The following is a 27,348-nucleotide window of genomic DNA, read 5'->3' as shown; positions in this document are numbered from 1 at the left end:
ATTTTATTTAATTAAGATGCTATGGTAAAGCAGGTGTCATAAAATATGCTCCAATCCGGTTGAGTCCTTTTTGCTCTCGCTAAGGGGGAAAAATCCAGTTTACTTTATTGATGCAGCTTTGGGATCTGACCAGAATGAATAGCCACTTCTAGCTTTACCCTCATTCCTAGATTGGCCCACCTTATTAAATAAATCAAGGAGAAATATGGTGAATAAAATTCAAGACATATGATTTATTTTTAGAAAAAAAATCTTAGCACATGTATATGAATGTATATTAAAAGCTTAAATGATGTTTTAAAATTGTAAAACAAAAACACATTTATCCTGTTTCAAGAATTAGGTTGAAAGTTATTCAAAACCTTATTCTAAATCCTGTACCACGTTGAATTTAATTTCTGTGATGCTGTTTGAATTAACAATAAATAACAAGTGAGGCGTTGTTGGTCTAAGAAAGTACACTCACATACACGCACACACACACCAGAGGAATAATAAAGTGAAGAAGAAAATGTGAATGATCCTACAGACTTTAATGTCTGTTGTTTTCTAGAAGGCAATAAATAGGCATTACACTTTGTAGGATCATCTAAACTTAATGTGTGTTCTTGGGAAAGAAAGATTTATTAAATGCCATTATTAAATACTATTTGCATAATACTTCTATTTAGGAGTCTTAAAACAGCACTCTAGTGAGAAGAAATCAGCCCTGTGTGAGGAAAAGAACAGTGCATGGGGAGTGTCTTCTTGTCCAGGCTCTGCGGGGAGCAGGGTAGAGCTGGGAACTCTTCAAGGTTCCGACAGTTTTGAGAGCCCTACCAAAGTAGGACTATGTTCCTCACTATGCTGCCTTGAATCACTTCAGGCCCCTATCAAAAATAAAGACTCATAGGTCCCACATCTCAACCTTCTGAATCAGAATCAGGCAGAAATCTGTATTTTTAACTAGTACCCTACGTCTCTTAGTTGGGTAAGTTTGGACAACACTGATCTATGAAAAGACCAAATGTCACCACCTCAAAGAACTCTTGCTGATAGGTAACTCCCAGCAGACCAAAGCAGATTTCACTTTCTACTTCCCTTACCTTGTGTTCACACCTCTGCTAGAATGATTTCTTTACATCTTTGTCTCTTAAGAGGAAAGAGATCCAAACAAGTATCTGAATCTCAGTAAGTGTTGAATGGAGGGATGAATGCATGAATGGACAGGTTCTCGTTTGGAATCCTGTTTTAGTCACAAATCAGTAAGTAACCTTGGACATGTTACCAAATCTCCACGAACCACTGTTTTCTCATCTATAAACAAGAAAATGCTGGCAGTTGTGATTTGGTATTTGTCACATTAAACATTAATTGGTGAGTATATGCTTCATACCACATCTTCATTTGTCTGAGTTAAAATTATCATGTCCAACCAAAGCTAAGATGATATGAAGTATGAAATGGCTCTCCATGAAGTGTAAATAATAATTTGATATGTTCGTTTGTTTGATGTTTGTTTTCTGTTTGTATTATTAGGGAAATATGAGAAATGTTTAAGTCAAGGGATTCTGAGGATGTTTCAAGGGTAGTTTAAATATTTGGGTATTTAATTAAAATAAAAGAGTATCTTTTTAACCGACTGAGCCACCCAGGCGCCCCCCAAAATAAAAGAGTATCTTTTTAAAGGTCATTCAGAACTTAAGAATATTAGAGTTTCTCCCACTATCTTCCATTTTTAAAGGAAACGTGGGGAATCTTTGAACGAAATGGATATTTATTAAACTTTGCACCTTTCTAGGTGTTAGTTATTAAGGTCTTTATAATTTTGATTAAAATCTTTTCAAATTTCAGGTATGTTGTTTGTTTGTTTTGCTCCCAACTGAGCTCATATTCTCATTTATTTCTTTTAGGCAAGTATATAACATTTATCCTGGACCCTTCTCAGTACCAGTTAGTAATGAAAAGTCCCAAATTAAGCTTTCGAATATTCACTAATAAACTATTAAGGAAAGTATTTTCCATCGAAAAGTTGGCAACCAATGATGACCTGAACAATGACCTTCATGGCTGCTATCATCTTTTACAAGGGACGTCTTTGGACATACTCACAGAAAACATGATGCAGAATTTAAAACAAGTATTTGAACTCCAGCTATTAAAAACCACAAATTGGGACACGGCATACCTGTTGACATTCTGCAGCTCAGTAATATTTGAGGTCACGTTCACAACCATATATGGACAATCTCTTCCTGGCAATAGGAAAAAATTTATTACTGAGCTAAGAGATGATTTCTTAAAATTTGATGACAAATTCCCATATTTAATATCAGACATACCCATAGAGCTTCTAGGAAATGTCAAATCTATTAGAAAGAAACTTATAAAACGCTTGACATCAGAACACTTAGCTAGGACACAGGGATGGTCAGAAGTTGTTCAAATGAGGCAAGATATCCTGGAGAAATACTATACGCTTGAGGACTTTGAAATAGGAGGTAAGAAACTTCTGAATGATTACTTGTCTAAAATAAAATAATTTACAATAGACCTTTGAAATAAAAAGACAAAATGGTGACCTTGAAAATTTTTATGCTCTTTCTAATTGGCTAGTGATAAAATGTTTTACTCTGAAAAACCCTCTGTGATAATTGATTTTTTCTTTTTTTTTCTTTTTTTTTCTTTTTTTTTTTTTTGCTGAGGTGGTAAAACAAGATACTTAATGGAGATAATGAGAAAGAGTATAACTAAGCTGCATTTACTCCTCTTATCTCATCCCCCACCTCCCCACCCCCCACACGCACATTACATTTTAAACTATTCTCATTAAGCAGAAAATTAGACTTCAGAAGCCTATTGGTCCTCATTAGCATGCACTGATCCTTGGCTGGGTCTGTGTCCTAACATCTTTTAATTAGCACACTGCAAATCTAATCAGTGTAATAAACGCTATTAATCTTCCTTTTCACTTATTTTCTCCCAGCACATCATTTAGGCTTTCTCTGGGCTTCTGTGACAAACACTATTCCAACTACGTTCTGGGCGATGTATTACCTCCTACAGCACCCAGAAGCTATGGCCGTGCTGCGTGACGAAATTGACCATTTCCTGCAGTCAACAGGTCAAAAGAAAGGGTCTGGATTTCCCATCCAGCTCACCAGAGAACAATTGGACAGCCTGGTCTACCTAGGTAATTTATTTTTATCTGTTATGAAGAAAAGAAGGTACCTCTCTGCAAACTCAGTTTATCACTCAAAGCTGTTTACCAAGAGGTGGAGGACACAGCTGCCTAATTGACATAATAACACCCATTTACATCAATTATAAATTATGTAGTTTATAGCTGTAGATACTCTCATTACATGTAAACATTAAGGCCTAGGTAATTAACTATGCAAGGTATGCAAAAGGCTAACCCAAAGCTTTGCAATTATTTGAAAAAAAAGTTTATGCCTATTAAGTCATTTGATTCTGAGCATCTGTTGGTGTGCTAACACTTTCCAAACACTGCTACACTATCTTGACAAGAAAGGTATTTGGGGATTGAAAAAGAGAGTATTTCAGATCTTGTGTACAAGATGTAGTTATTCTTCCCTAAAATGGTGTCTATATTTTCAGGCAGAGATTAGGATGTTTTATACAGCTTGAAGTGTATGATTCTCAAAAAGGTAGTAAAAGTGATTTCCCCTGGAACTTCCTGCTTTAAACGTACTTGGGGGAGAAAAAGGAAGAAGGTAGGAAAAAAAGGGAGACAGGAAGGAAATAAGAAGCAACAGCTACTAATTACTCCATGTGAAGTGTCAATATTTTATAAAATATTCACTGACTCATGAGATATGCATGGTCACTATTTCAAATATGTTTGAGGTCAGGAATGACTAAGTCATTTTTCTATTTCTATGTAGACCTATACGCCAGTGATTTGAGCTTTTGATGACAATGGATTGCATTCTTCTTTACTGGTTTTGATAAGACACTTCATATCTTTATATGAATAAACTTTAACTCCCCAAGTTAAATTCCATATGAACGAGTTATTTTCTGTCCCTTCTGTATTGACATTTCCTCCTGTGATATCCTTTACTATACAATAATCCAAGACCCTTTGGACGCATGTAAGAGTAAGTCTTTATATATCTCTGTTGCTTCACTCCTCTGATAATGTAGGCAAGTATTTTAGCCTATGGTGGCCTCAATTGTTTATCTTTTAAGTGTGTTCCAGTGCTTTGATGGGAACTTCTGGGAGCCAAGAACTTACAGATCTTGAGTAGTGTTGATTGTCGGGCGACATTAAAAAGACTGGCCCATTTGTTCTAGAGAATGTTCCCACTGAGTAGGCTAAGACCCATCAGAGGCAATAGCAGGAAACTTGTCTTGTACTGACAGTGGGTTAGCTCGTTCAATCAATTGGGATAAATGTGTCACCTTCTAGTTTGTTGTTTTTTAGCATACATTAGCAAAGTCATTCTATATTTGCTCGGTGAAAGAAAATAATCCCAACATTTTAAAAATACAAATATTAATTTGGTTTTCTTTGCAGAATTATTGATGAACAAATCCAAAAAATTTGCATAAAATTCTGGGCAGTAATATTCACATGGATACACATTATTTTGGGGGTAGAAGATTTATAGTTCTATGAAAATCAAGGTTGCTTTCCTATGTATTCAAGTAATTTCAGTTGTATTTTATGAATCAGATGATGCATACTGGAAACTAGAGCAAATAAACTTAAAGGAATATGTGTTTGTATTCTGTACACAGTTATTACTTTTAAAAATTTAGTTGAAATTCATCAACTCTCTTCTTACTTTCAGTGTGTTGTTGAAAGAAAAGATCATTTTTTAAAATGACGGTATTGAAGCAGAAATGTTTAAATGTATTTGGTCAGAAAAAATGGCAAGTTCCAGCACTACACTTTGGGTCCGTTTAAGTCCATAGCTAGAGCTAGAGATTTGCATGCTTGGAGCCCTCATAAATTTGTGGCTCCCTTATCAACAAATGAGCAATAACGATCCCAAGAGAGTATAGATCTACCTGGATAAAGGAAGCACCTTCAGCAATCTAGAAAAGGTGGATGTTTGTTCATCGTGACCTTGGTTACCAGCAGAGGCCAGTGTTGTTCATTACGAGAATTTAATCTTCTAGAAAATAATGTGCATTTTTTCTTACATGAGATAGACAGTTTTATGCAGATTGAAACAAATTTTTGTATGAATCAGTTACACAACAGATAACCTCTGCATCTAGTCGCAGTTCAGTTGTGAATATTCCTCTATATCAGAAGAGTATGACTATATGTACAAAGGGAAGATTTATAGGATTAAATATTTGCAGTGTACGCCATGGTATGGGTGTATGTGTTTCCCCTTTTTCACGTCCCTAAGGACAGAGGTCTATGTATTCCAAGTGCATTTCTTTATAAAGAAAGCCGTCTTTAATTTTTAGTATTATAAGGAAAAAGATCGCAAGCATGAAATGAATGCTGCTTTTTTTTAACGAGTAAGAAGAAAGAAGTTTTTTTTTAACAAAGATTTTGCATGTCAGCATACACTGATTATACAGTAAGGTTGAAAGGAAAGTTAGAATGCCATAGAAATGAGTGCCTTATTCCTGAACAAGAATGATTTCTCTTCTTTAGAGTGATTACAGAAGACAAAGCCCAATGGGACATAGGTTTATTGTGATGCAAATCATTGTGCATATATTATTGACATTTGTGGCTCAGTCCTGTAGGCCTTACATGTATCAAATTTCCTCTGACATCATATACACTTAATATCAGCAAAAGTTAAAATATGTAACATAGATTGGGCTTTTAAGTACCAAGCCTGTTTAAGATTACTCAAAGCAATCATCTGTTGTAAGAGGTTGTGAGGGATTTATGCTTTTTTCCAGTCCTCTTGAGAATCTTTCTTTAAAACCATTCTACCCTTTTCTTTTAGATAAAGAAAAACACAACTTTCTATTTTTGTATATTTATGTACCTTATCTTATTATAAGGACTCTGCTTATCATGACCTCACTAAAATTTTATATCTCTGTGTTTAGTAAAGGTCTCTACAACAAAATTTAAATATAATTTTAAAAATAAGTTAGTAACTACAGTGAGACTCAGGTAAATGTCAGTGGGGGCCTAAATCTCAACAGGAAGAGTTGCTGTTTGAACGGAAGTTTGAGAAACCCTGAGAGAAAAGTACGAATTTTTCAGTTTTCTGGGAAAGAAAAACCTGGGGTGGAGGTAGGATTTAGAACTATAGATTTCCAAGACAGGGAAAGGAAAAGGAGAAAAGATGAGTCAGAGAGAAGATAAGACAAAAAAGAGAATGCAAGGAGAGGAAGCTCTAAATCGGAATTTTGACAAATGAAAGCAGATAACCTCACTGGAGTACTACTTCTGACTTCCACGTTTACCTAGATAATGTATATACATGACTTAAAAAGTATGGGTTCAATAAATGTCATCTATTTCTTTTTTTTTTTTAAAGATTTTATTTATTTATTTGAGAGAGACTGAGAGATAGAGAGCATGAGAGGGAAGAGGGTCAGAGGGAGAAGCAGACTCCCTGCTGAGCAGGGAGCCCGATGTGGGACTCGATCCCGGGACTCCAGGATCATGACCTGAGCCGAAGGCAGTCGCTTAACCAACTGAGCCACCCAGGCGCCCTAATGTCATCTATTTCTATCACCAAAATAATCTTTAATCTCAGTGCTATCTCTACTACAATGTGCATGTTGTGTTCTTCATTTTCAGTTATTTGTGAACCAAGCTGGTTGCAAATTCAAGTTTATCTTACCCCACAGGCATGCTCTCTCTGTGCATCACACATGAAAAAAACAAACCTGCTTTAAGTAAGAAGAACGTAAGTCAAAGTGGATTATAACTTCTGAACTGAATAACTGAGTAATTCAGGCGAATTGCAGGCACCTAATTTTGTTCAATTACATATCCCCAAAATGAGAATAGTCACACATGTGGTGGTAGTGAGGGATATTGCAATAAAAGGAGGTGCTATAAAACCAAAGCTCAGCAAAATTTGCACAACTTTCTTAAAAGGAGATCATATATTATAAAATGTACCCCTAGAATTATAAGCCTGCAGTGATTCTCCAACAAAATTCTATCAAAAATTGCTAAGCCCATTGTTTGTAATTAGTGAGGAGAAAGAAACAGAAAGAAATGATCAGTTAGAAAAGATAAAGATCCTTGAATAACAAGTGATGAGTATTAGATGTAGTCGATATTAAATATATTAATGACCGCAAAATTTTAAGGCAATTTTACGGACTCAAACGTTGTTTCATGTGATCTTCACCAAAATACTGGGGGGATTGGGGCAGCGATTATTTTGTCATGATTTTTATAGATGAGAAAATACCAGGATGCTAAATAACTTGAATGGAGATAAAGGGTTTTCTGGCCACCCCCAGGCTTCTCTTGGGCTTGTCTGATAGCAGAATCCTTGGAGTCCTTTTTCATTGTCTTAGCTGAGAGAGGGGAGGGATTCTTTGTATCTTGATTTAGCAAAGCTAGCCATGATATGCACATGTACGAGATCAGATAATTTGAACAAGATAATGATAGAGTTAACTATATTTTTAATTTCCAGATGAGACAGTACGAATGACAATATTAACAACTATTTATTATGTGATAGGCACTGTGCTACCTGCTTTACATATATTAGCTTATTTAACCCTCAAGTATTATTATCTTCATTGAATTATTAGACAACAAGATTCAGAAAGATTAGTTAACCAAGTCAAGGCATGCAGCTAGATTGTGGTAGAACCAGAAATTGATGCTCGGTCTCACTTAAAAGCTAGCCCATAAATACTGTCACTGCAAGGGGAAAATGCTCCAGAACTGTGCCAGAGACATTGACCACTATTTTACAAGGATATGGATCACTAAGGTTCACATCAGAATCTTGTGGGTGTTTTTTTAAATAAAAATAAATTTTTCATTTTAGAATAGGTTTAGATTTACAGAAAAATTACAATGATGATAGAGTTCCTATATACCCCCACACACACACATACAGTTCTCATTAACATCTTCAATGCGGTTGTTTGTCACAGTTGTGGGTATTATTTTGAGAAAAAGTTCATTTAATATTAAAAATAATTGTGTATTTGAAAAATCATACAGGGACATCTGGGTGGCCAGTTAACCATCTGACTCTTGATTTTGGCTCAGGTCATGATCTCAGGGTCATGAGATCAAGCCCCACATTCAGCTCCACTCTCAGGGGCGAGTCTGCTTGAGATTCTTTCCCTCTGCACCTCCTCTTGCTGGCACATGTGTATGCTCTCTCTCTCTCTCAAATGAATAATTTTAAAAGAAAAGAAAAATCGTACATAATTTAGACAATAAATTTAATAAAACCCTCTTTTCCAATGGATATATTCAGGAAGTATGAATTCTTCTTCATTTAGAAACTTCTTTCTGGAGAAGGAAAGAGAGAGTTGTCTTTCACCAGAGATCAGATATTGAGATTTTTCTAGGTAAAGAAACGTTGATCAAAAAGTGAAAAAGACCAATTTGAATGTGTATCAAATTATCAGTTCAGCACAAAGCTAAGAGGCTTAGATAATACAATGACTACTAGAAACAGGAATTGAGAGGGAAACTGAGAATGCAAAGAATTGTACTTAGGTCAAGCATCAACTGCCTAAGACTAGGATGAGGAAATGTGTGGCTTAGCAGAAAAGTGTTTAAAGTGGTGGTTCTTAACCTTGATTACTCATTGGAATCAACCGAGGAGCCTTAAAAACTACTCATACCTGATCCCACCCCCAGAGGTTCTGATTTCATTGGTTTGGGGTGCAAGCTGATGGCTTTAAAAGCTCCCCCGGGTGATTCTAATGTGCAACCAAGGTTCAAAACCACTAATTCAAAGGTTTAGTTAATGCAGTGGTTCTTATTCCATTGGTCTGGAGTGGAGCATTTATTTTTTTTAAACCATTTCAGGTGATTGTAATGGGCAGCCAGGGCTGATAACCTCTGGAATATCAGAAAACTTAAGACAAGTCAGTGGTGATATGATTTCAAAAATCAGTTGTTCCTCTGCTTCCAACAAAACATTAATAGAAGTCTGGTATGCAAGGTAAAGAAAGTAGTTCCTCTCTACATTTCTAGTTGAAACACCACACCCACTTCTGCCACCTTTTAAGAGGAAGGTTGGCTAATTGATTTCATCCAGGATGTCAAAAGACTAAAGGCCACGTCATCTCTGACATACAATTTAAAAATGACGTGATAGTTGTCTTTAAATATTTTTAAAGGGCTGTCATGTGGAAGAGGGATTAGAATTTCTTTCTTTTTTTTTTTTTTGCCCTTGTCTTGTCGAAAGGGTAGAAATTAAAAGGAGGAAAATTTCAGCTCAGTACGAAAAATAACTTTCTACTAAAGTGGACTTTCTGAATGCCATCTTTAGAAGTATCTGCTCAGAAATTGCGCAGAATCCTCTCGAGGACGTTGTGGCGCATTCCTGTTTATATGCACCTCCCAACTTTGAACTGTCCAGATTGCAGTGTCTACGAAGGCCAAATCCATATGCTTTGTTTTCTTTTTTTTTAACCAGTAGAAGTGGTCCAGTGCCCTGAACAGAGTAGGACCTTAATAAACATTTATTGAACATATGAATGTTGAATTTACCTTTCTGTATATTTCAGCAGGAAACTAAAGGTTGTGTCTGCAATTCAGAGTAAAAGTAAACATTTGTACCAATTCAGATTTATTCTTTATTTAAAATACAGTTGTTGAGCTAAAAATTAGTTATTTGCTTCAAGTTATCTGATTATTTCTTTTCTTTAAGATTTATTTATTTATTTGAGAAAGAGAGAGAGCACACACACAGGGGGAGGGGCAGAGAGAAAATCTCAAGCAGACTCCCCACTGAGCGGGGAGCCGGGCACGAGGTCAATCCTACCACCCTGAGATCATGACATGACCCCAGCCAAAACCAAGAGTTGGACGCTCAACCAACTGAGCTACCCAGCGTCCATGATTATTATAATTTCTAATTTACTTTCTCACCTGTCTTAAAGGCAGTTATGTAAAAATGTGCACACACATCTGGAGCCTTGCTCCATTTCTTCACACCTTCTAGAGCGCTGCCCGCAGATCCTCCTGTCCTCACTCCTCGTCCACCTTTGTAGGACCGCCCAGTGTTCAGCCCCAGTGGACCGTGGTGGGCCCTGGCTGTCCATTTCACTCCAGCTATCACTGCTATCCACTGATCATCATGACTAATCAGATGGTATGACAGTCTGCACCAATCATTAAGATGACCCAAATTAACAGCCTGGCCATGTCACAGTACATTCATTCCACATATACAGACATGGCCTAAGTGTGAGGCAGAAACTTGGATGTGCTTATTTGTATTTGCATCGTTACATGCATTATTGATTGTCATGAGCTGCTTCAACGCTTTAAATCTGCAAATGAGAATCATCTGTTAATTATTACAGCCAGAATGGAGATCTGAGGGCAAAAGACAAAGTGTACATGCCTTTTTCTACCAGCATATCCTTTCGTTTGCCATTTTCCTTCACAGTTACATGGTAAAGCATTTTAGCGCAACACATTCCCCAGCTTTTTGCTTAGAAGGGATACTTAATCAGAATGTTTTTAGATCCAGAAAAGAGAAACAGATCTCTCCTAGCCAGGTGAAGAAGGTAGTTCAGGCTCTGAATTGTAAGTTCATGGTGGGAATTCTGTAATCCAATTTCCTACTGTATACTGGTTAGTAAAGCTCAGTTCTTGACAAAACACAGGCAGCCTTATCTTAATCACAATTCCAATTGTTGGCACCTTGTGGTGCCTTGTGTAAATTATCCCCCAAATATTTGCATTCTTGATAGCCATTTCTCTACAATGCATTTAATAAGTAGAGGGTCCTATTACCTGCTAAATGTTAGTATAAATTAACAATCCATTATGTACAATAAGTTTTATAAAACATTTACAGATAGAGATCATGTTTAATTAAAATTAACTTGCATATGAAAGCCAAGTGCACTAATGATCACAATGACCTTTTATTACCTACAGTCCCTTGTTTTGGCTGGATGATTGACAGCTTGCTGTTTGGCTACCATGTTGAATTTCAGCTGACAAGACTTTTCATTTTAACTCAATTTGCCCGCCTATCACAAGCTGGTGGCAGGCCAGACCCAAGTCACCCAGCTTTGCCTCAGCAGCTTGCTCTACTTCTCATTAGTACGCATTTATTCAGTGGAAATTGGAAGACAAATGCTTGAAGGCATGTGAACTAAGTATAGCAAATTAGGTTTAAAGACTGAATATTTATAAGTATATGGAAAGTTTTTTTTTTTTTAATTCTAGAGCGAATTGAGAACTGAGTGCTAGCTTTGGTATAAAAGAAATGAAGATAGCAGGGGGAAGGAGGATTCTAAGAATAACAATACTATAAGCTTTTTCTTTCCATTTTGGAAATATGTAAAATCTCTCTGACAACACCTTATCAAATACCAACCTGGCCTCTCTTTCGTGGAGTGCTTGCACAATGAAGTTTAACACCTCGTGTGTGAGAAGGGGGGGAAAAATGAGGGTCATGTTCATTTGTTGCTTGGTTATCCCTTGGTATGTTTTAAATTGCCTTGTTTGTTCGGCAGTAGCACAGAAACAGATGTTGCTCTCCCGTGCAGGATAATTTACTGTACCTCCTGGTGCAGCATGGAAGTCCTCCCAGGGCCCAGCTGGTCTGTCAGTGGCACTGGCTGGTGTCTGCTCAACTATGACAACTACAAGTAGAGGCTGCAATTTTTTTTATTGTGCAGTTGTCATTCTTCTCAACATATAGCTCTGCCCGCGTCCTTACTGGGGCTGGTGGAAAAGCTGCTGGCTTTTGTGTCTGTACATTGTAACGCAGAGCCACGGAAGCTCCCCCCTCCATTGTTGATAATAATGCAACTCATTACTTTTGTCATCTAATGATTATCGGCATGATCGCTCAGAGCGAGAGCCAACCTCGTCTTGCACACATAACTGGTACTGGAAGGTAAAACAGATTTGTCATTTACGATCTGACCGCTAAGCCACACTTTGGGCTCCATTATTGTGATTAACTTCTGCATAAGATATGCTTGCCCAATTGTCATTTGTGATCCCGCAGTGGGCGCAAGCTGCCATGCTTCCCTCGAGCCCATTGGCCAGTCGGATGGGACCATGTTATTCGGACTGGTAAATGCCTGCCCTGCCACAGAGCCACCCCACAATGATTTTGCTTTTGCATTTCTTCTTCCCACACGCCTACTGGACTTGGGGGAACAGCACTGCTACATATGTCAGCTACCATTTCACACCACAGGCGAAAATGGTGCTGTGCTGTTGTTGATCCAACAGAGCCAGCAGCCGTACCTGGGAAGCCGACCCTTGCTTTTCACCATAGAAATGTTGGTCACTGGTGTCCTGCCAGCTGAAATCCGTCATGTCAAGTGCCTTGTGGCTATCTGCAGTAGGGTCCACGTTCCAAAACCAAAGTTCTTTTCTGGCCTCATCACCAACAAACCGATTTGACTCTGCCTGATTATAATAACGAAGGCAGTCCAAAAGAATATGCACAGCTTCACTGTACGTCACATTGAATCACCACACTGGCCACACAGAGTGGACCGCAGCCTCATTTCTTTAGACAAATGCACGCTGAGGGGAAAATGTCCAGGGAGAAGGCACCCAAAGCTACTTGATATCCCTGTGCAAGCTCTGCGTAGATTTAAATTTTAGTGAAATAGCATTTATTTTTCTTTCTTCGCTGATGCAAGCCCTCACTGAACTGACCAGTGCACTGCTATAATCTAATAATTGAGTACTCTATGTTTCTGAGCTTTGCTGAACACCAAGAAATTGGTGTGTGTGTGTGTCTAAATTGCAAGCCATAAACACAACGATTTGTTACCATGTGAAAGGGGGAAGATGCTCAACTGGAGCTCTCTTTCACATTGCTGATTAGAAAGAATCAAGCTTTATATTCTAGGACCCATTCACGCTGGTGAAAACATAGTCAGTTTTGATTATGAAGACAGAGATGCAGACCTAGACAGGAGCTACATGCTGATATGCATGCTATCAGAATGATTTATGCAAATTATGCATATTATTCCCAAAGGAATTCCTCCTCAAACTGCCAGGATAAATTGCCGGAAATTAGCCATAAAATCTGTCGTGCTAGGAGCAAAAGGTGAAGGCCACTGGGAAAGCAAGGACATTCAGCTTCTGGAATCTTCCAGGTTATGATGGTGGCTATTATTTTCTTTGGATGCTGAGGAAAATACGGTTTTCTTCTGAATCCTATGAAAGTCTTCTTTGAAATTTTTCCAACAAATGCTGACCCACATTTTATTTACAGCTAGCATAAAAGAAATTAAGTGTTAAGCCATTGAAGAAAGCACTACTACAGTTACTTCACTATTAACTGCCTAAGTGGTTATTAAATACCTAAGCCTGGCTTTAAAGATGTAGCTGTTCTGAAGGGTGGTGAAGTAACCCACCAGCAGTGTTCTTCAGCTGGGAGATGGTTTTAATGTCCAATGGATATACCTATCACACAGCATTTCTCTCTTGCAAACCTTTCCTTCCTACAAAAATCCTAGCTAATAACCTGTCTGCCCAAGTACGGCACAGCAGCATTCTGTCTGTGATTGGGGCCAGGTCACAGCTCTCTCCCCCGCCTCCTCATTGCTCTGGGAGTCCAAGACCACCATGGCTCTCCCCTTGGTCCTCAATGGATCTGATTAGAAAAGGGTTCCCTTTTCAATCAAAGCTATTGGTAATGAGCTTAATGACAAATTGAGAACACTGTTCAGGAGCAGTCATGTTTTAATAAGCTGTTGCTTGCTTGTGTCCTTCAGAAAGCACCGTTCTCGAGGTTTTACGACTATGCTCATTTTCAAGCATCATGCGTTTTGTTCAAGAGGATTTGACTCTACAGTCAGAGACACAGGACTACTGTTTGCGAAAGGGGGACTTGGTAGCCATCTTTCCTCCAGCCATACATTATGACCCGGAAATCTTTGAAGCTCCAGAGGTAAACAAGCATTAGGCAGTCTTGTTGCTACTTCTTAGATAACTGCAAGCACATTCCTCTTCCTCACACTGTCTTTCTGTGGGTTCCTTCTGCCACCTCGTTCCAGAAGGAATTTGAGATGGATTGATGACTTCTGTTCTGCCTTCCAATGGGAAAATTTTCCTACTTACTGAAGTGTTTCCTAAGGATCCCTCTTCAAAGGTTTTGTGGTCTATAAATAGAAATAGAATGATGAGACTAAATGCTGGCTTCTTCAAATGAAATGGGCATTTTACGTTGACCATCATTACCTTTAGGCCAAAAATAGGTTTTGCTTGGCAGAGAATTATTGAAAACCATGGAGGGCTAGCTAATGACAGGTGGCTTAGAGAATAAAGAATGAGGACTGTTTTGCTAAGTGTTTCTAGAGTGGGGTTTACTGTCCCCAGATCGAGCACCATCATTGCCGTAGTTAAGCCCATATACTTTTTCACCTCTTACCAAAGGTATATGCCCCTTTTTGATCAATCAGGATGGCATTATGAACCTGAGATTGTAAAGCTGCTGCTCACGGGTGAAGCTCTGAGGGTAATTGTGTCATCTCCTTGTATTTTTTTCTGAAGCTGGAGTTAATGAATATCAAAGACTGGAAATTAATCCACCCTGGCTCATCCCTTAATACCACTTCAGAGGTTCACCACCTGCATGCAAATTGAATGCAGTCATATTCTGCCTGTGTGTCTCATGAAGTACTGTTTTTACTACAGTGGTTTTGTATATGAAATGCTATTTTTCAAAGGTAAACTTCTGTGCTCTTTTTGAGCAGTTCATAAGGGGATCACTTTTAAACCATTTCTAGGTTAGATGTTTTGCAGCCACGCTAGATGAAAATAGTGTTGAATTTTGGAAATTAATAAGAAGAGGACAGACTCCAAATACAATGAGATAATTTGCCTCTATTTCATGAGCAAAGGCAAAATTTTTTAAGTGAGGGGGAAAGTATACATATGGTTTCTATGTGTTTCAGAAGAAGAGGCATTATATATGTAGGTGATAACAAATCAGAAGTAGGGTATTAGTAAGTGAATGAACATTCTGTGGAAAACTAGCTTTGTCTCCACATTTGTAAATATAAAAAAAAATTATTCCACGCAGATATTCAGTAAATAGGGCAAATAATAACTAATATTTAAAAAATATTTTAATTTTAACTTTTATTTCTATCTATAGTTTTTTTATTTAATGTCTATTTATTATTTTCATTATGTGACTGTTCCACTAGTCATTGTTTACCATTCATATCATGATAGTAAAATCAACATTAAAGTTATCAGCAAATACACGATAAATGTTTACCAATTTACCGCTGTTTTTGCGGTACTGTTCTTTGGTCTCCAAAATTAACTAGCTAGTTTTTTTGCCAACATTGTTTTCTTGAAATTAGTTGTGGAATGCTGATCATTATTGGCACAGAAAAATATGACATGGTTCAGAATCATTTTTATATGATGTGGCAAGGTCTTACATAATCATTCATTCTATGAACATTTACTGAGCACCTACTGCTATCAGAAAAATAGATTTATTCCTGTCATTTTTATGAACTTGGGATGACAATAAGTAGGTGCTATAGATGCTCATAGAACAGATGCCCATCTGAAACCACCATCCATTGACAGTAAAAAAGAGAAGGAAATCCTGGGAAATTCTGTCCTTGGCCATTTGTCACTGAGAACACAGACCCAGAAGCTCTTCAGAGGCTCATATTCCCCACTGCCTATCTTTTGCGCCCTATAGATCTTGAACGGGAAGACCAGGCCTTAGATATAGAAAACAGACAGTAGCTATGAGTCCAGAAACTTGAAGAAGACCAGCTCCAGATGTAAGTATAGTTCTTCTTTGAGTACACAGATACTGAAGAGCCTTCGCAGAACATAGGTTCTCCCAACCCAATGAGGCATGATTTCAGGATGTTCAAGCCCAAGAGACTCTAGAATATCACATTCCAAAAAGAGTCCGTGGCCTTCCTTCACACACCTCTCTATTCCTAGAATGTTCCTATTTGTCCACTCAAAAGGTTCCAGATTACTCCACAAGAATCACCCTTGATCACCGCTTCTTTGGCAGTGTTCCTGATTCCCACCTCATTACGTTCCTCAGAGAATTTGCCATTGCCCACTCTGTGGCCTGTTGTACCTTTGTTATAGTGCATACCACCTGCTGTTTTCCAATTATTTGTTGGTTTGTCTGTGCTCCCATAGGCTGGAAGTTCCAGAAGTGGAAAGACCCCAGCACTCACTGCCTTCTCTGCATTCTCAGTGCCTAGTATACGAGGGTGTCCACAGGGCGAATAAATAAGGGGATGCTGGAAGGGATGAATGCTCTGAAAGTGAAAATACACTTCAATTAGAATTTTAAATCACCACCGATATTGCATATTCAAATATGTACTGGGCCTAACTAGAACAAATGGATGAAGTGGCTTGTGTATAAATGTAACAATACTATCAGGAGTGGTAAAATCTATGAGGAAAGGAGAGCCCAGAGGTATCTAAATAAGACCATTTGGCTACTTTTGAATTAGCCTTCAGCTCTTACAGGCACATAGGCCTAGCATGGCTGTCATTAAAAAAAAAAAAAAAAACTCAGAAAACAGATTTTGGGGTAAACTTTAGAATTTTTAAAGGTTTGGATAAACAATGTTTAAAAACACAACATGGGCTAAACAAAAAGTGTTTGGGGACCTAATTTGGTCTATAAGCTATCAACATGTAACTTCTGTGTAAAGAATTATTCTTTTTCTGAGTATTGGGTGCTTAGTTTATTGTAATAATAGCCACTTAGGTGGCTCTTGCCTATATGGGAAATCAATTGGCAACTAAAATTGAAGACCATGAGAGAGAGAGAGCACAGGAAACACCCCTTCTCAGTTTTCTTTTCCCTCTCTTCGTTGGTCTAAATGCTGTTCAAAAAAGCCTAGATAATTTAAGAATAGATAGCTTTTTAAATTTTTCTGAAGGCTTCCTCAACTTTACATCTATTATTAGCCAGAATTCAAGCAACTGGCGCTCAAATAATTGGTAAATGGTGATGATTTCCTTTCTGCCAAAATGCAGCATCCCAACCTGGAACTATGAAGAGGAGCAAATCTATTGGTTGGTTTTTCTGTGGCCAGAGGTGGTAAGGTACAAAGGGAAGCCTGGAAACACTGTTGAGCCATAGGGAAGAAACAGCAAACTTTTAGGGTGGTAACACTTTATCGCAGCCATGTAGCCTCCTAAAGTAAGGACACAGGGAAACAACAAAGTAATTACAAAGCCACTGGAGCACTCCCAAAACTTCTGAAGCTGAAAGACCTTAGCTGACCTCATGCAAGTCTGCCCTATCTAACTTCTCAGCCGTGTAGGGACTCTGAAATGATAAAACGAATTTGAAAGCCCTTGAATAAATTCTAAATCACTATAAAAACTGTTGTCTCAATATTGTTCTGATTATTGTCACTGTTCTACAAATATGCTAGTCATAACAAATGAGGAAATACTCTTAATTTTTTGTCTGTACCTCAAATTGGAATAGAGATCATGCCACCAGTCTACTTCAGGGAAACAAATGTATACTGAGCATCTGTTATCCAAAAAGTACTTTGATGGACATAATGGGGCGCACAGAAACTTAAAAGGTCCTTGTCTTTAAGAGCTTAGAGTTCAGGGAATTGGCCTTATCACACAGCTATGTTCTCAGAGCTAAGTGCTTCGTGTTGAGAGGGTTTCTGCCATACCGGTAAATTGGCCTTCGTGCCCACTATGTTGGAATCAGCAGTGTGCTGGTAAAACAGCCCTCTGAAAAGCCCTGATTTTCTCAATGTTTGTGGTTTAAATACTCCCACGTGACTGATTTCATGTGACTAATATGAAGACCCTCAACGCAGAGCTGGGAGGAGATGTGCACACTCTCTCGAGCTAGTACAAACGAATTGGAATTTAAGTCATGCAGATAAAAAGGAACTCTGTCGTCTTGCTCCCAGTAGGGCTGATTGTAAACCCAGGGCAAGAGTGTAGCCCCTTAGTCATCCACTCAAAACACTGGCAGTTCTTATTTTAGAAACTTTTCTTTCCTCTACTCTGGATTCCTACACCCAAAATGATAATTGAATGTACGAACCCTGATTATATTGTATGTCACGCACCTCAGCAAGGCTACGTTTTAATGCCTTTTTAACTTCAGTGTTTCACATACAGGAAGTGCTCAAAACAAATCTCTTAAACTGAACTAAACACAATATTGGAGCACACAAATTAGGCTCCTCAGTCACTTGTACCAAAACTCTTTTCTATCCAGAAAATTGTATCATGTATCCAATCTTGATTTCTAGTGCTAAATATTATACCATTCTCTATTTATGAACGCTGAATATTCATCTATGCTTCATTCTCTACATGTTTATTTACTCATTCAATATCTGTGTTTTCTTCAGAAGCCTGAAGATTGCTTTTAAAATATACTTTATTGTCATGTATTTATTCATTAATTCAACAAATGTATATGGAACCTCTACTATGTACATAGCACTATGTTGGGTGCTTTGAAAATACAGAGATAAATAAGACAATGTGACAACTCCGATATCCTGGGATTTCTTGTCTCTGCCATCTCCTGTGGGTTAGCTCCATTGTCAACCTGGTGACCATAGCTGTTGCCAGCATCAGAATCACATAGAACTAGGTCCAGAGGAGAAGGGGTCATTAACCTTTTTTTTGTTCATTTGTTTTTCTTTGTTCACAAGAAAGGAAGTTCTATCAGATGTCCTCACAGACGTTTCCTCTGTAACAGTGATGAGATTTATTTACACACCCTATCCTCAGTCACAGGCCAGAGCAGTGTGATTACCGTGATGGGTGCCTAGACAAACTTCAGCAGAAGAAAGATGTTCAGAAGTCAACCACAAAAATTATGAGAGGAGTAATGGGGAATTACAGTGTCATACCCTTTCTTTTATGATTTCTCTATTCTCATCCGCTTAATAATATGGCATTTAATTGACTGTCTTCAGTTGTGAAGTGCTGAGCTATTAGGGTGACTGCAAAGAGCTTACATCAACATGACAAGGCCTGCATTTAAGTTCCTCCAAATGAATGCATGCACCTTGAGCTCATAACACTTTATTCTATGTCACTGTGACCCCAGAATCTTACAGGTGAGACTGTTATACCCCTTCTCTTTTTGGCAAGAACCAGACCATCTCCCCAGCCTCTGCCACAGGTCTGTCCTTTGGTTTCTGCTCTAGTTCTGCATGCCCTGACAATGGAAAACAAATTGAAAATAAATCTCAACTCAAAAATATATTTAGGCCTATGTGCCCTTTGAGCTTGATGGTAGTAACAGAGCAAAAGAAGTTGGTCTTTCCTGTTCTTGTTTCATAATATAAACAACTAAGTAGGAATTTCTAAGATGTTTACTATAAAGAAATGGGATAGAAGGTGGTAGAAAACTAGAGGAGTGACATTGCTGATTGAGTAGAAATTTGAGGAAATTGAAGGTGAACACTACCTATAGGTCACAGGGATGGGGGAGCATCAATGCATTTATCCTACTGGCCTCTCAGACGGCAGTACATTCACTTTCACAAAGAAGAACAGGACAGCTATGAAATAAAGCAATTGTTGGCTTATTTATGAAATCGAGACCCTCTGAAGTCATAACCCAAGTCAAGTTTTCCTTTTGTATCTCCTGGCTTAATTAGTGTGGCAATAGTGAGATCTTTTTCCAACAAATTATTTCATGAGTAAGTTAACTTGAACTGATGTGACTATGTGAGGAGCTCCTGTGGAGCATTCTCTCCTCAGATTGGTCAGTGAGAAGGTGGCAGCACCAGTCCTTAACTCAGGCAAGCAGGCTTGGGCCCCAATCACGGAAAAGGTCATCAGGAGAGAGTACCATATTGTACTCTATCTCCAGTAACAAAGTGCATGTCAGCAAGAGTGTCCTAGTTCATTACTACAGGGGGGCACAGATATTTTTAGTTTAGCACTAGTTAGATCCTATTCAGATGCATCCCAGAACTGTCTGTGGGGGTGGAAAATACTTGTGTTCTAATGTAGATTAATTTGGCCCTTATGATTGCACCAACTTGCAAGTTGGAGGGGAATTGAAACCACCCATAGTGTGCTTTCCAAGCATGAATCTTTATCAAAATAGGTATCTAGGTGGAAGAAGACAAGCCCAGTACTTTTTAAAGGAAATTATTTTGATGGCATTCATATTGAGTGAGAAAATTAGATCATTTGCGATGGAGTCAGAATCCAGCCACATATTGTAGGGTTTTCACTGTAACATGAAATGCTTTCAGTCTGACCTGCTTCTTTGCCTCTGACTTCATGTAGTTCATATCAAACTTGTGTGCTGAGCAGGTCTAATGCTAATGAGCACCAAGTATAGGAAATACTTGGTCATTTTCATGCATGCCACATGCATTAATTTAATCAATGGCTTAATTCACCATGGGCTGAAATAAGGTCGTTTAGTTTCTTCTCAGAAACTCAAGTGAGAGTAAATTAATACCAGGCTAAACACCCTAGATAAACCAGTCCCGTAATTTTCTGTAACAAGTTAATGTAACTTATTTATGGAAACATACTGGAAATACCTGCCACCCTAGAGATAGCCCAAAGAGAGTCCATTGTAATAGCACCACGCTAGGAGAAATTCAGTACAACATCAAAAAACAAGCAAGATGGGTTTGGTGGCTCAGTTCCTCTATAGTGCTACATGTGAATTTCAAATTTCATTTTATGTCTATTTAACCCAAACATAAACACTGAATCCTAAGCTCACAGTCCTCATCCATCAGGAAGGACTAGAAAAAGCATATTAGGCAGCTCCTGTGGCCAATAGAAGTCAATATCCCGTGGCCGTGCAGGAGTCCTTACCTATTACCCAACATCAGTCCACCAAGTGGGACCATCTTAGGGAACAAAAACACAGAGACTATCTCTACATGTAGGAGCCTCAGCATAAGAGAGAGATGCGAATTAGGAAGAGAAGTCATATAGGTATGTGCATTTATTTCACCATGATAAGGGAGAAGTCATTTCTTAGTAGCATTTGAGTTTTTTTGAAAGTTCATCCCCAATTTACACCTAGTCAAGTTTTACTCTCTGGGCGTTTGCAGGATTCAGAGGAGGCTTTTCAGAAAGACAGAGAGAGCGGGCAACTTTGTGGACCTGACCTCAAACTATTTCATGTACATTTTGCACTTTAACTAAACTCCTTATCTCTTCTCTACAGGAGTTTAGGTTTGATCGTTTTGTAGAAGATGGTAAGAAGAAAACCGCCTTTTTCAAAAACGGGAAAAAGCTGAAGTATTACCTATTGCCATTTGGATTTGGAGCCAGCAAATGTCCAGGCCGATTTTTGGCAATTGTTGAAGTAAAGCAATTGTTGGTTGTACTTTTAACTTATTTTGATTTAGAAATAATTGATGCTAAACCTATGGAAGCAAACTACAGTCGCCTTTTGTTTGGTATTCAGCATCCAGCTTCTGATGTTTTATTTAGGTACAAAGTAAGATCTTAAAAGAAGTGATAAGGAAAGAAAAGAAATCTATCTGAACTAACCTAAATGTCCTCGGCTCATCTATCTGTCTTGAATTTCTGCAAATATAATTGCTTTGTTTGTTTGTTTGTTTGTTTGTTTAAAAAGTGCCAATTTATATTTGATCTGCAATCAGTCCAGTTCGTACTTGGTCACAAAACCCATCATAAACTAAAAGAGGATGTTGACATGAAAATAGACATCATAATCAGCATAATGATAAACTCAAAATAGCCTTTTTATGTTTTTCTACATATTGTGATTTTTGCTCATCATGCATGGTAAATGTACCACAATAAATTTGGCACTGTGGGATTTTTTTTAAGTCACTCAGATTCTTCTCTAATATGTAAAATCACACTTTATGTACTAGTGGAAATTTGTGCTGGAAATGGACACAGTCTAACAAATTCAAAATTCTCAGAGAAGAAGGAAACTAAATTTCCATGAGATAAACTGGATGAAAATGTTCCCTTCAAGTGTAATATCAATAATGTCTATATCACCTGGGTACTTTTGCCTTAAATGAGTTTTGCAGTAGATTAAATGCTCCAACTTCACTTCAATATTTAATCATCCATAAATGTTCTTTATTACTTTGTATACTATGGCTCAATGCAACAAAATTTCTCATTATGTAAGACCACTCATGTTAAGTTAGATACTGAGAAGATTTAATGTATAAGAACACACAGAACCTATTATATATTCAGCATTTGCCTGAGACGTTAGTATTAGGTTTGTCGTTAAGAGCAAATGTTAAAATCATGACAGGATTGATGGTAGCATTTGGTTTTAGTGTAAACTCTGAGGGCTATACCAGTATTGCAGTGAACTCTTCCCTAAATGCTTCCATTTATATAAACTGAGAAACCAGATCGCAGTATTTGTTCTTGACACATCACCTTTTGGACCTGGAGTTTATCTGTATTCTTTTGAGTTACACTGTTATGGAATGCAGTATAATTTTATATGCCACAGTGTAGCATTGTGTCCATGATACAAAGCTTTCTAATTTCAGCTTACCCGGTGATTGGCATCTGACCTAAATGATGCTACTGTATTTAAACAGGAAAAGCAGGTAATAAAATTCAGTTAATTTGCGTTGCGTGGATTGGAACTTCTACGATCATGCTTTTGTTTTTAAGAAAGCAGATTATTAAAGTATCATTATAAAATACTTACAGTACTTAATAATAAGTAGATGTTCTAGCATTTATAGCCTCCTTCTTGAAGTACATGCTCTAAACATTTCTTAGTGAGGCTCTGCTAGCTAAACTCTGTTTTTGGTTGATCAGAAGCTTCTTTACTTTTGCCCTTGTTCTTGAAAGATGATTTTTCTGTGCGCACAAATCTATTTTCTCCCAGCACTCTGAAGATTCTGCATGTTCTTATGGCTTCCATTGTTGCTATCAAAAGGTTAGCCATTAGTTTAATTATTCAGAGGGCAGTCTGCCTCTTCTCTCTGATAGCGTTAATGTGTTCTTTTTGTCTTTGATGTTCTTAGTCTCTATTTATCACGCTTGCATGTCACAGTGCCTCGAGTCTGAGAATGTGTCTTTCATCGGGTAGGAAATATTCTTAGCCATAACCTCTGAGTAGTACCTCTCCCAGACTCTATTAGATCCTCTCACTCTATACTCCATGTTCTTTGACCTTTCCTCCCCATATTTTCTACCTCTATTTTACATTCTAGGTAATTTGTTTAGATCTCACTGTGAATTTAGTCTCTATACTGTGTGCCTAATCTGCTCTTTATCTCATCCATGGAGTTCGTTTTTAGTTTATGGTACACAATTATAATTTGTCCAAGCAAGGCCCCTTTGGCTTTGTCTACTTATTCTATCTTATCTCTAATCTTCACCATTATACTTCTCCCCATCATAGGGAAACATTCTAATGTGTTTGATATTTGTCTTTTCATAAGTTTATATTTTTATAAAACATATTACCTGTGTGCATGTTAATTTACATAAACGAATTTTCTATATGTGACATCCTTCTTAATTTTCTTATTAAGCTCTATATTTTTAAAGATATATTCATATTACTGTATATATGTATATGTACATATATATTTAATCTGTTGCTTCTAACTGCTATGATCTCTTCACCCCCTGATGTAAACTGTATCCATCGGATACTTAATTTGGGGGAGAGGCCAAAGCAGGAACTAAAAATTCCTCCCCTACCTCTCCTCCCACTACTGTGTCCACCATCCTCTATCCCGGGCTGCCGCAAACTCTGTCCCCAACCCCTATAGTGTGCGCACACACACGCACACACAAACACACATACAGAGTCCGTGACTACCTTCATTCTCCTTGAGATGTTCTAGATCTGTTATGTTCTATCCTTAGGGCCTTACGACCCTCTCCCTTCTGTGGGTTGATTGATTTTGAGCCAGGGTACCAGCTCCCAACTTGTCAGCTTTCAGTTTTTCTGATCCCACTGAATTTGCTAATAAGTTCAATGATTTCATATTCAGTTTGAGAACTCTCTTTTGTTCTTCTTATCTGCCTGGTCATTTTTTTTTTAAGATTTTATTTATTTATTTGAGTGAGTGAGAGAGAGCACAAGCTGGGGGGAACGGCAGGCAGAGGGAGAAGCAGACTTCCCGCTGAGCAGGGAGCCTGATGTGGGGCTTGATCCCAGGACCCTGGGATCATGACCTGAGCCAAAGGCAGACGCTTAACTGACCGAGCCACCCAGGCGCCCACTGCCTGGTCATTTCTGATGTCTTTTTCCTTCATCATATGCTCAGTATCCTCTTCCATTTCTTCAAGTACATTAAGAAACCTATTTTATATTATGTATCTGATGTTTCTAAATCATTAGTGTCTCGTGGGTCTGATTCTATAGTTTGTTTGTTTCTGTAACTCTTACTCACTATGGCTTGTTTATTGAGCCCGTATTCCTTGGAATTTTATCTCTGGAAATTTTTTAAGACCTGAGTTTAAAACTCATTCCTTCAGGGAGAAGTTGATTTTTTTTTTTGCCTGACTGCTGATGTTATTATCAAATTCACATCACTTTAAGTTTGCGGCTTGAGAGGGGATGAAGGGTGGGAGATACATAGGTAATGTGGGTTCTAGCCTTAAATCAGCTACAAAGCAGCCCTATGATTAGGAATAGATGGGAGACACTTTCTATTTTGTTTTGTTTTGTTTTGTTTTCCTTCACCATCGCTGAGAGAGGCAAGTCTACTGACAGTCTTGCTCTGTGGAGCAAGGTTTCTTTCTAGTTCACCTACTAAAGATGTTCAGTTTGCGAGTTCTTGGCTTTGTGTGGGAGTCTTTGATTTCACACACACACACCCAGCTTGGGCCCTAGGGTTTATCTTCTGCCTTCCACAAAGCATAGCCCATTCTTTTTATACTAGGAGGACATCTAGTCCACCATATGACCTGAAGTAGAAACCTCCATGTGCTTACATTTGTCTCAGTAGTACACTTTTGCGATGTTACAGAGAGAACACAGGAAATTATTCAATTCTAATTTATGCTTAACTTATAACTAGAAGTGCATACAGGAATTTAGAATAGAAAGTAAGAATAAACAAAATGGTTGAGAAAATATTATATAAAAGGAATGGATAGTAGAACCAAAACAAGAGAGTCCTGTAAAAGGCTTACATCTAGTCATTAAAGCGTGTTTATGAATAGAAAAAAATGTCATGGAGAAATAAGTTAGAAGACATGGATTCCAGCTATGATATGACTAGTTTGTTATCATCGACAAATCATTTTGCCTCTCATTGCTTCAGTTCCTTATTTGCAAAATAAAAATAATAAGGACTTTTGACATGAGGGTTCATGATGAGGCTTAAACATAGTAAGATGTGTGAATTCATTTTTGAAAAGTGTAATGCAATATGCAAACATAAAGTTGTAAAGGAGATACTTTAACAAGTTGTGCCTTTTAAAAACTGTTCTTATGTATTTGTTAAAGGGAATAACTTTTTAGTCATTACATAGTTCATTATTCATTAATTCAATCAAACGTTTATTGAGCATTCCCCCTGTTCTAGATATGTTGTTATGTACTGGATTACCCTTCTTCAAGAACACACAATTTATTAGGGAAAACAACACATACACAACTAATTTATTTTAAGTGTCCTTGTAAGTAATAAATTCATCTCTTTAAAACAGTTTTAAAATTCTGATTTACCTTTAGATCTAGCCTCCCATCACTTATTCCAAAGTAGTGTTCTGTAATGAGAAATTACTGTGTGCATAATTACACACAATAAAACATATACAGCGGGTATTGTGATTTTGGGACAAAAATAGCCAAACCAAAAATAGCCAAACCAAACCTTACTGAAGCTCTAAAATGTCTTAAAAACTATATTTTACATATCATAAAAACCCATCTTTTCATTTTTACAGCCTCCCCAAAGTTTCAAATTAAAGGAAATGAATAATAATATTGTTTTATATCAATGACTCACAATAATGAAGCATCTAGTAGCAAAAACTAAATGCTCTGAAGGTATTAAGAAAAAAGCTATTTAGCACTAAATAAGGCATGCTGCTAAGCAACCTACATGGGAACATTTATCCGCCTTCTTTTGGTTTTCCTGGCACACTTAATTATATCTTCTTCATTTTATCATTATGTGTGGGGTCACAAGTCTAAGGTAAAGGGGTCACAACTCAAAATCTACATGATGACTTCTGTTTATTTTCTCATAAAAAAATAATTTGGGTAACATTTCCTGTAAATGTCTTCTCATTGAACAGTGGAATCTTAAAACCAATTTCAAAGATCAAAGCACAAAAATTATTTAGGTTTTGATCTTAGCATAAAATAATGTCAATAATTATAAAAGAAGAATTATGTGCCCTTAGAATGTGCATTGTTTTTAACCTATTAAATTCACAATATTGCAAACTATTATTTACTTGAACTGCATTATTAGATATTCATATTCACATACTCAATTAAGAAAAATTTAGCAAGCCAAGATTACATTCCCTGTAGCATTATTTTAAATTATAATGAGCAATCACATAAAACTCTCTACTATTTCTCTAAAGCAATTATTACTTAGTCTTATTCATAGTGTTAATCTAAATCAGTGATCAATGATGTTTGGACTTTCTAGCTTAAATCTTTATTTATAATACTTTTCTTGAGTAAGATCAATTTAATTTGTGAAAAACTCTATTGCACCATTTTAAATAGGAGATAATTTGGCAATACTTATGTTTAAAATATTTTTTAGTCAGGAGTGCCGTATATTATAAAAAACTGTCGTTCTGAATTGTTTGTTTAATATTACCTTTTGATTTTAAAATGGTATATATGTGGATTTATGAGGAAGCAAATCTTAAAAAGACATTAAGTAAGAAAGGCAAATGCTTTGTAAATCTATTTAATTATCTTTTATTTACAACAATAATTCAATAAATCAACTTTTAAAGCACAGGTGAATGAGTGTGTGTCCTCATTTCCTTACTAGGAGCATGTTCGGTGACAGAAGATTTGGTTCCAAACAGCAGGTTATTTGGAGAATAATTTTGCTGTCTGAATATCCTCACATCCCTGTCTCCCCCCACCCAAACACACACGCACACACACGCGTGCGCGCGCGTTCTTATTTTCTGATACCCTCCCTAAAGGTACATTCATTGTTACATTCAGAGTGTTTTTCAATATATTTTAACTTAGCTACGTATGTGGGAAATAATAAAAACAGACCCAAGAAATATCAGGGACTAGTAAGTTTTTT

At 37.4% G+C, this 27,348-nt stretch overlaps 1 protein-coding gene across 3 annotated transcripts in view; it reads left to right on the top strand.

Moving 5' to 3' along the window:
• LOC113939871 (cytochrome P450 7B1) overlaps positions 1-27,042 on the top strand; it is a 184,406-nt gene extending 157,364 nt beyond the window's left edge. For 2 of the 3 annotated variants that reach the window (XM_027626556.2, XM_027626575.2), the window contains 4 exons: positions 1,893-2,480; positions 2,966-3,172; positions 13,864-14,039; positions 21,303-27,042. In XM_027626556.2, the coding sequence (XP_027482357.1) occupies positions 1,893-2,480; positions 2,966-3,172; positions 13,864-14,039; positions 21,303-21,590 (1,259 nt within the window). In that variant the 3' untranslated portion in view covers positions 21,591-27,042. Of the gene's footprint in view, positions 1-1,892; positions 2,481-2,965; positions 3,173-13,863; positions 14,040-14,641; positions 14,948-21,302 lie in introns of those variants that run through there. The other variant, XM_027626565.2, reaches the window with a different exon arrangement.
• Positions 27,043-27,348: the final 306 nt, after the last annotated feature.

This window comes from Zalophus californianus, chromosome 4 (genome assembly GCF_009762305.2).
Source record: "Zalophus californianus isolate mZalCal1 chromosome 4, mZalCal1.pri.v2, whole genome shotgun sequence".
Taxonomy (NCBI): domain Eukaryota; kingdom Metazoa; phylum Chordata; class Mammalia; order Carnivora; family Otariidae; genus Zalophus; species Zalophus californianus.
The sequence above is the reverse complement of the archived record's forward strand: the minus strand, read 5'-3'. Positions and strand labels throughout refer to the sequence as shown.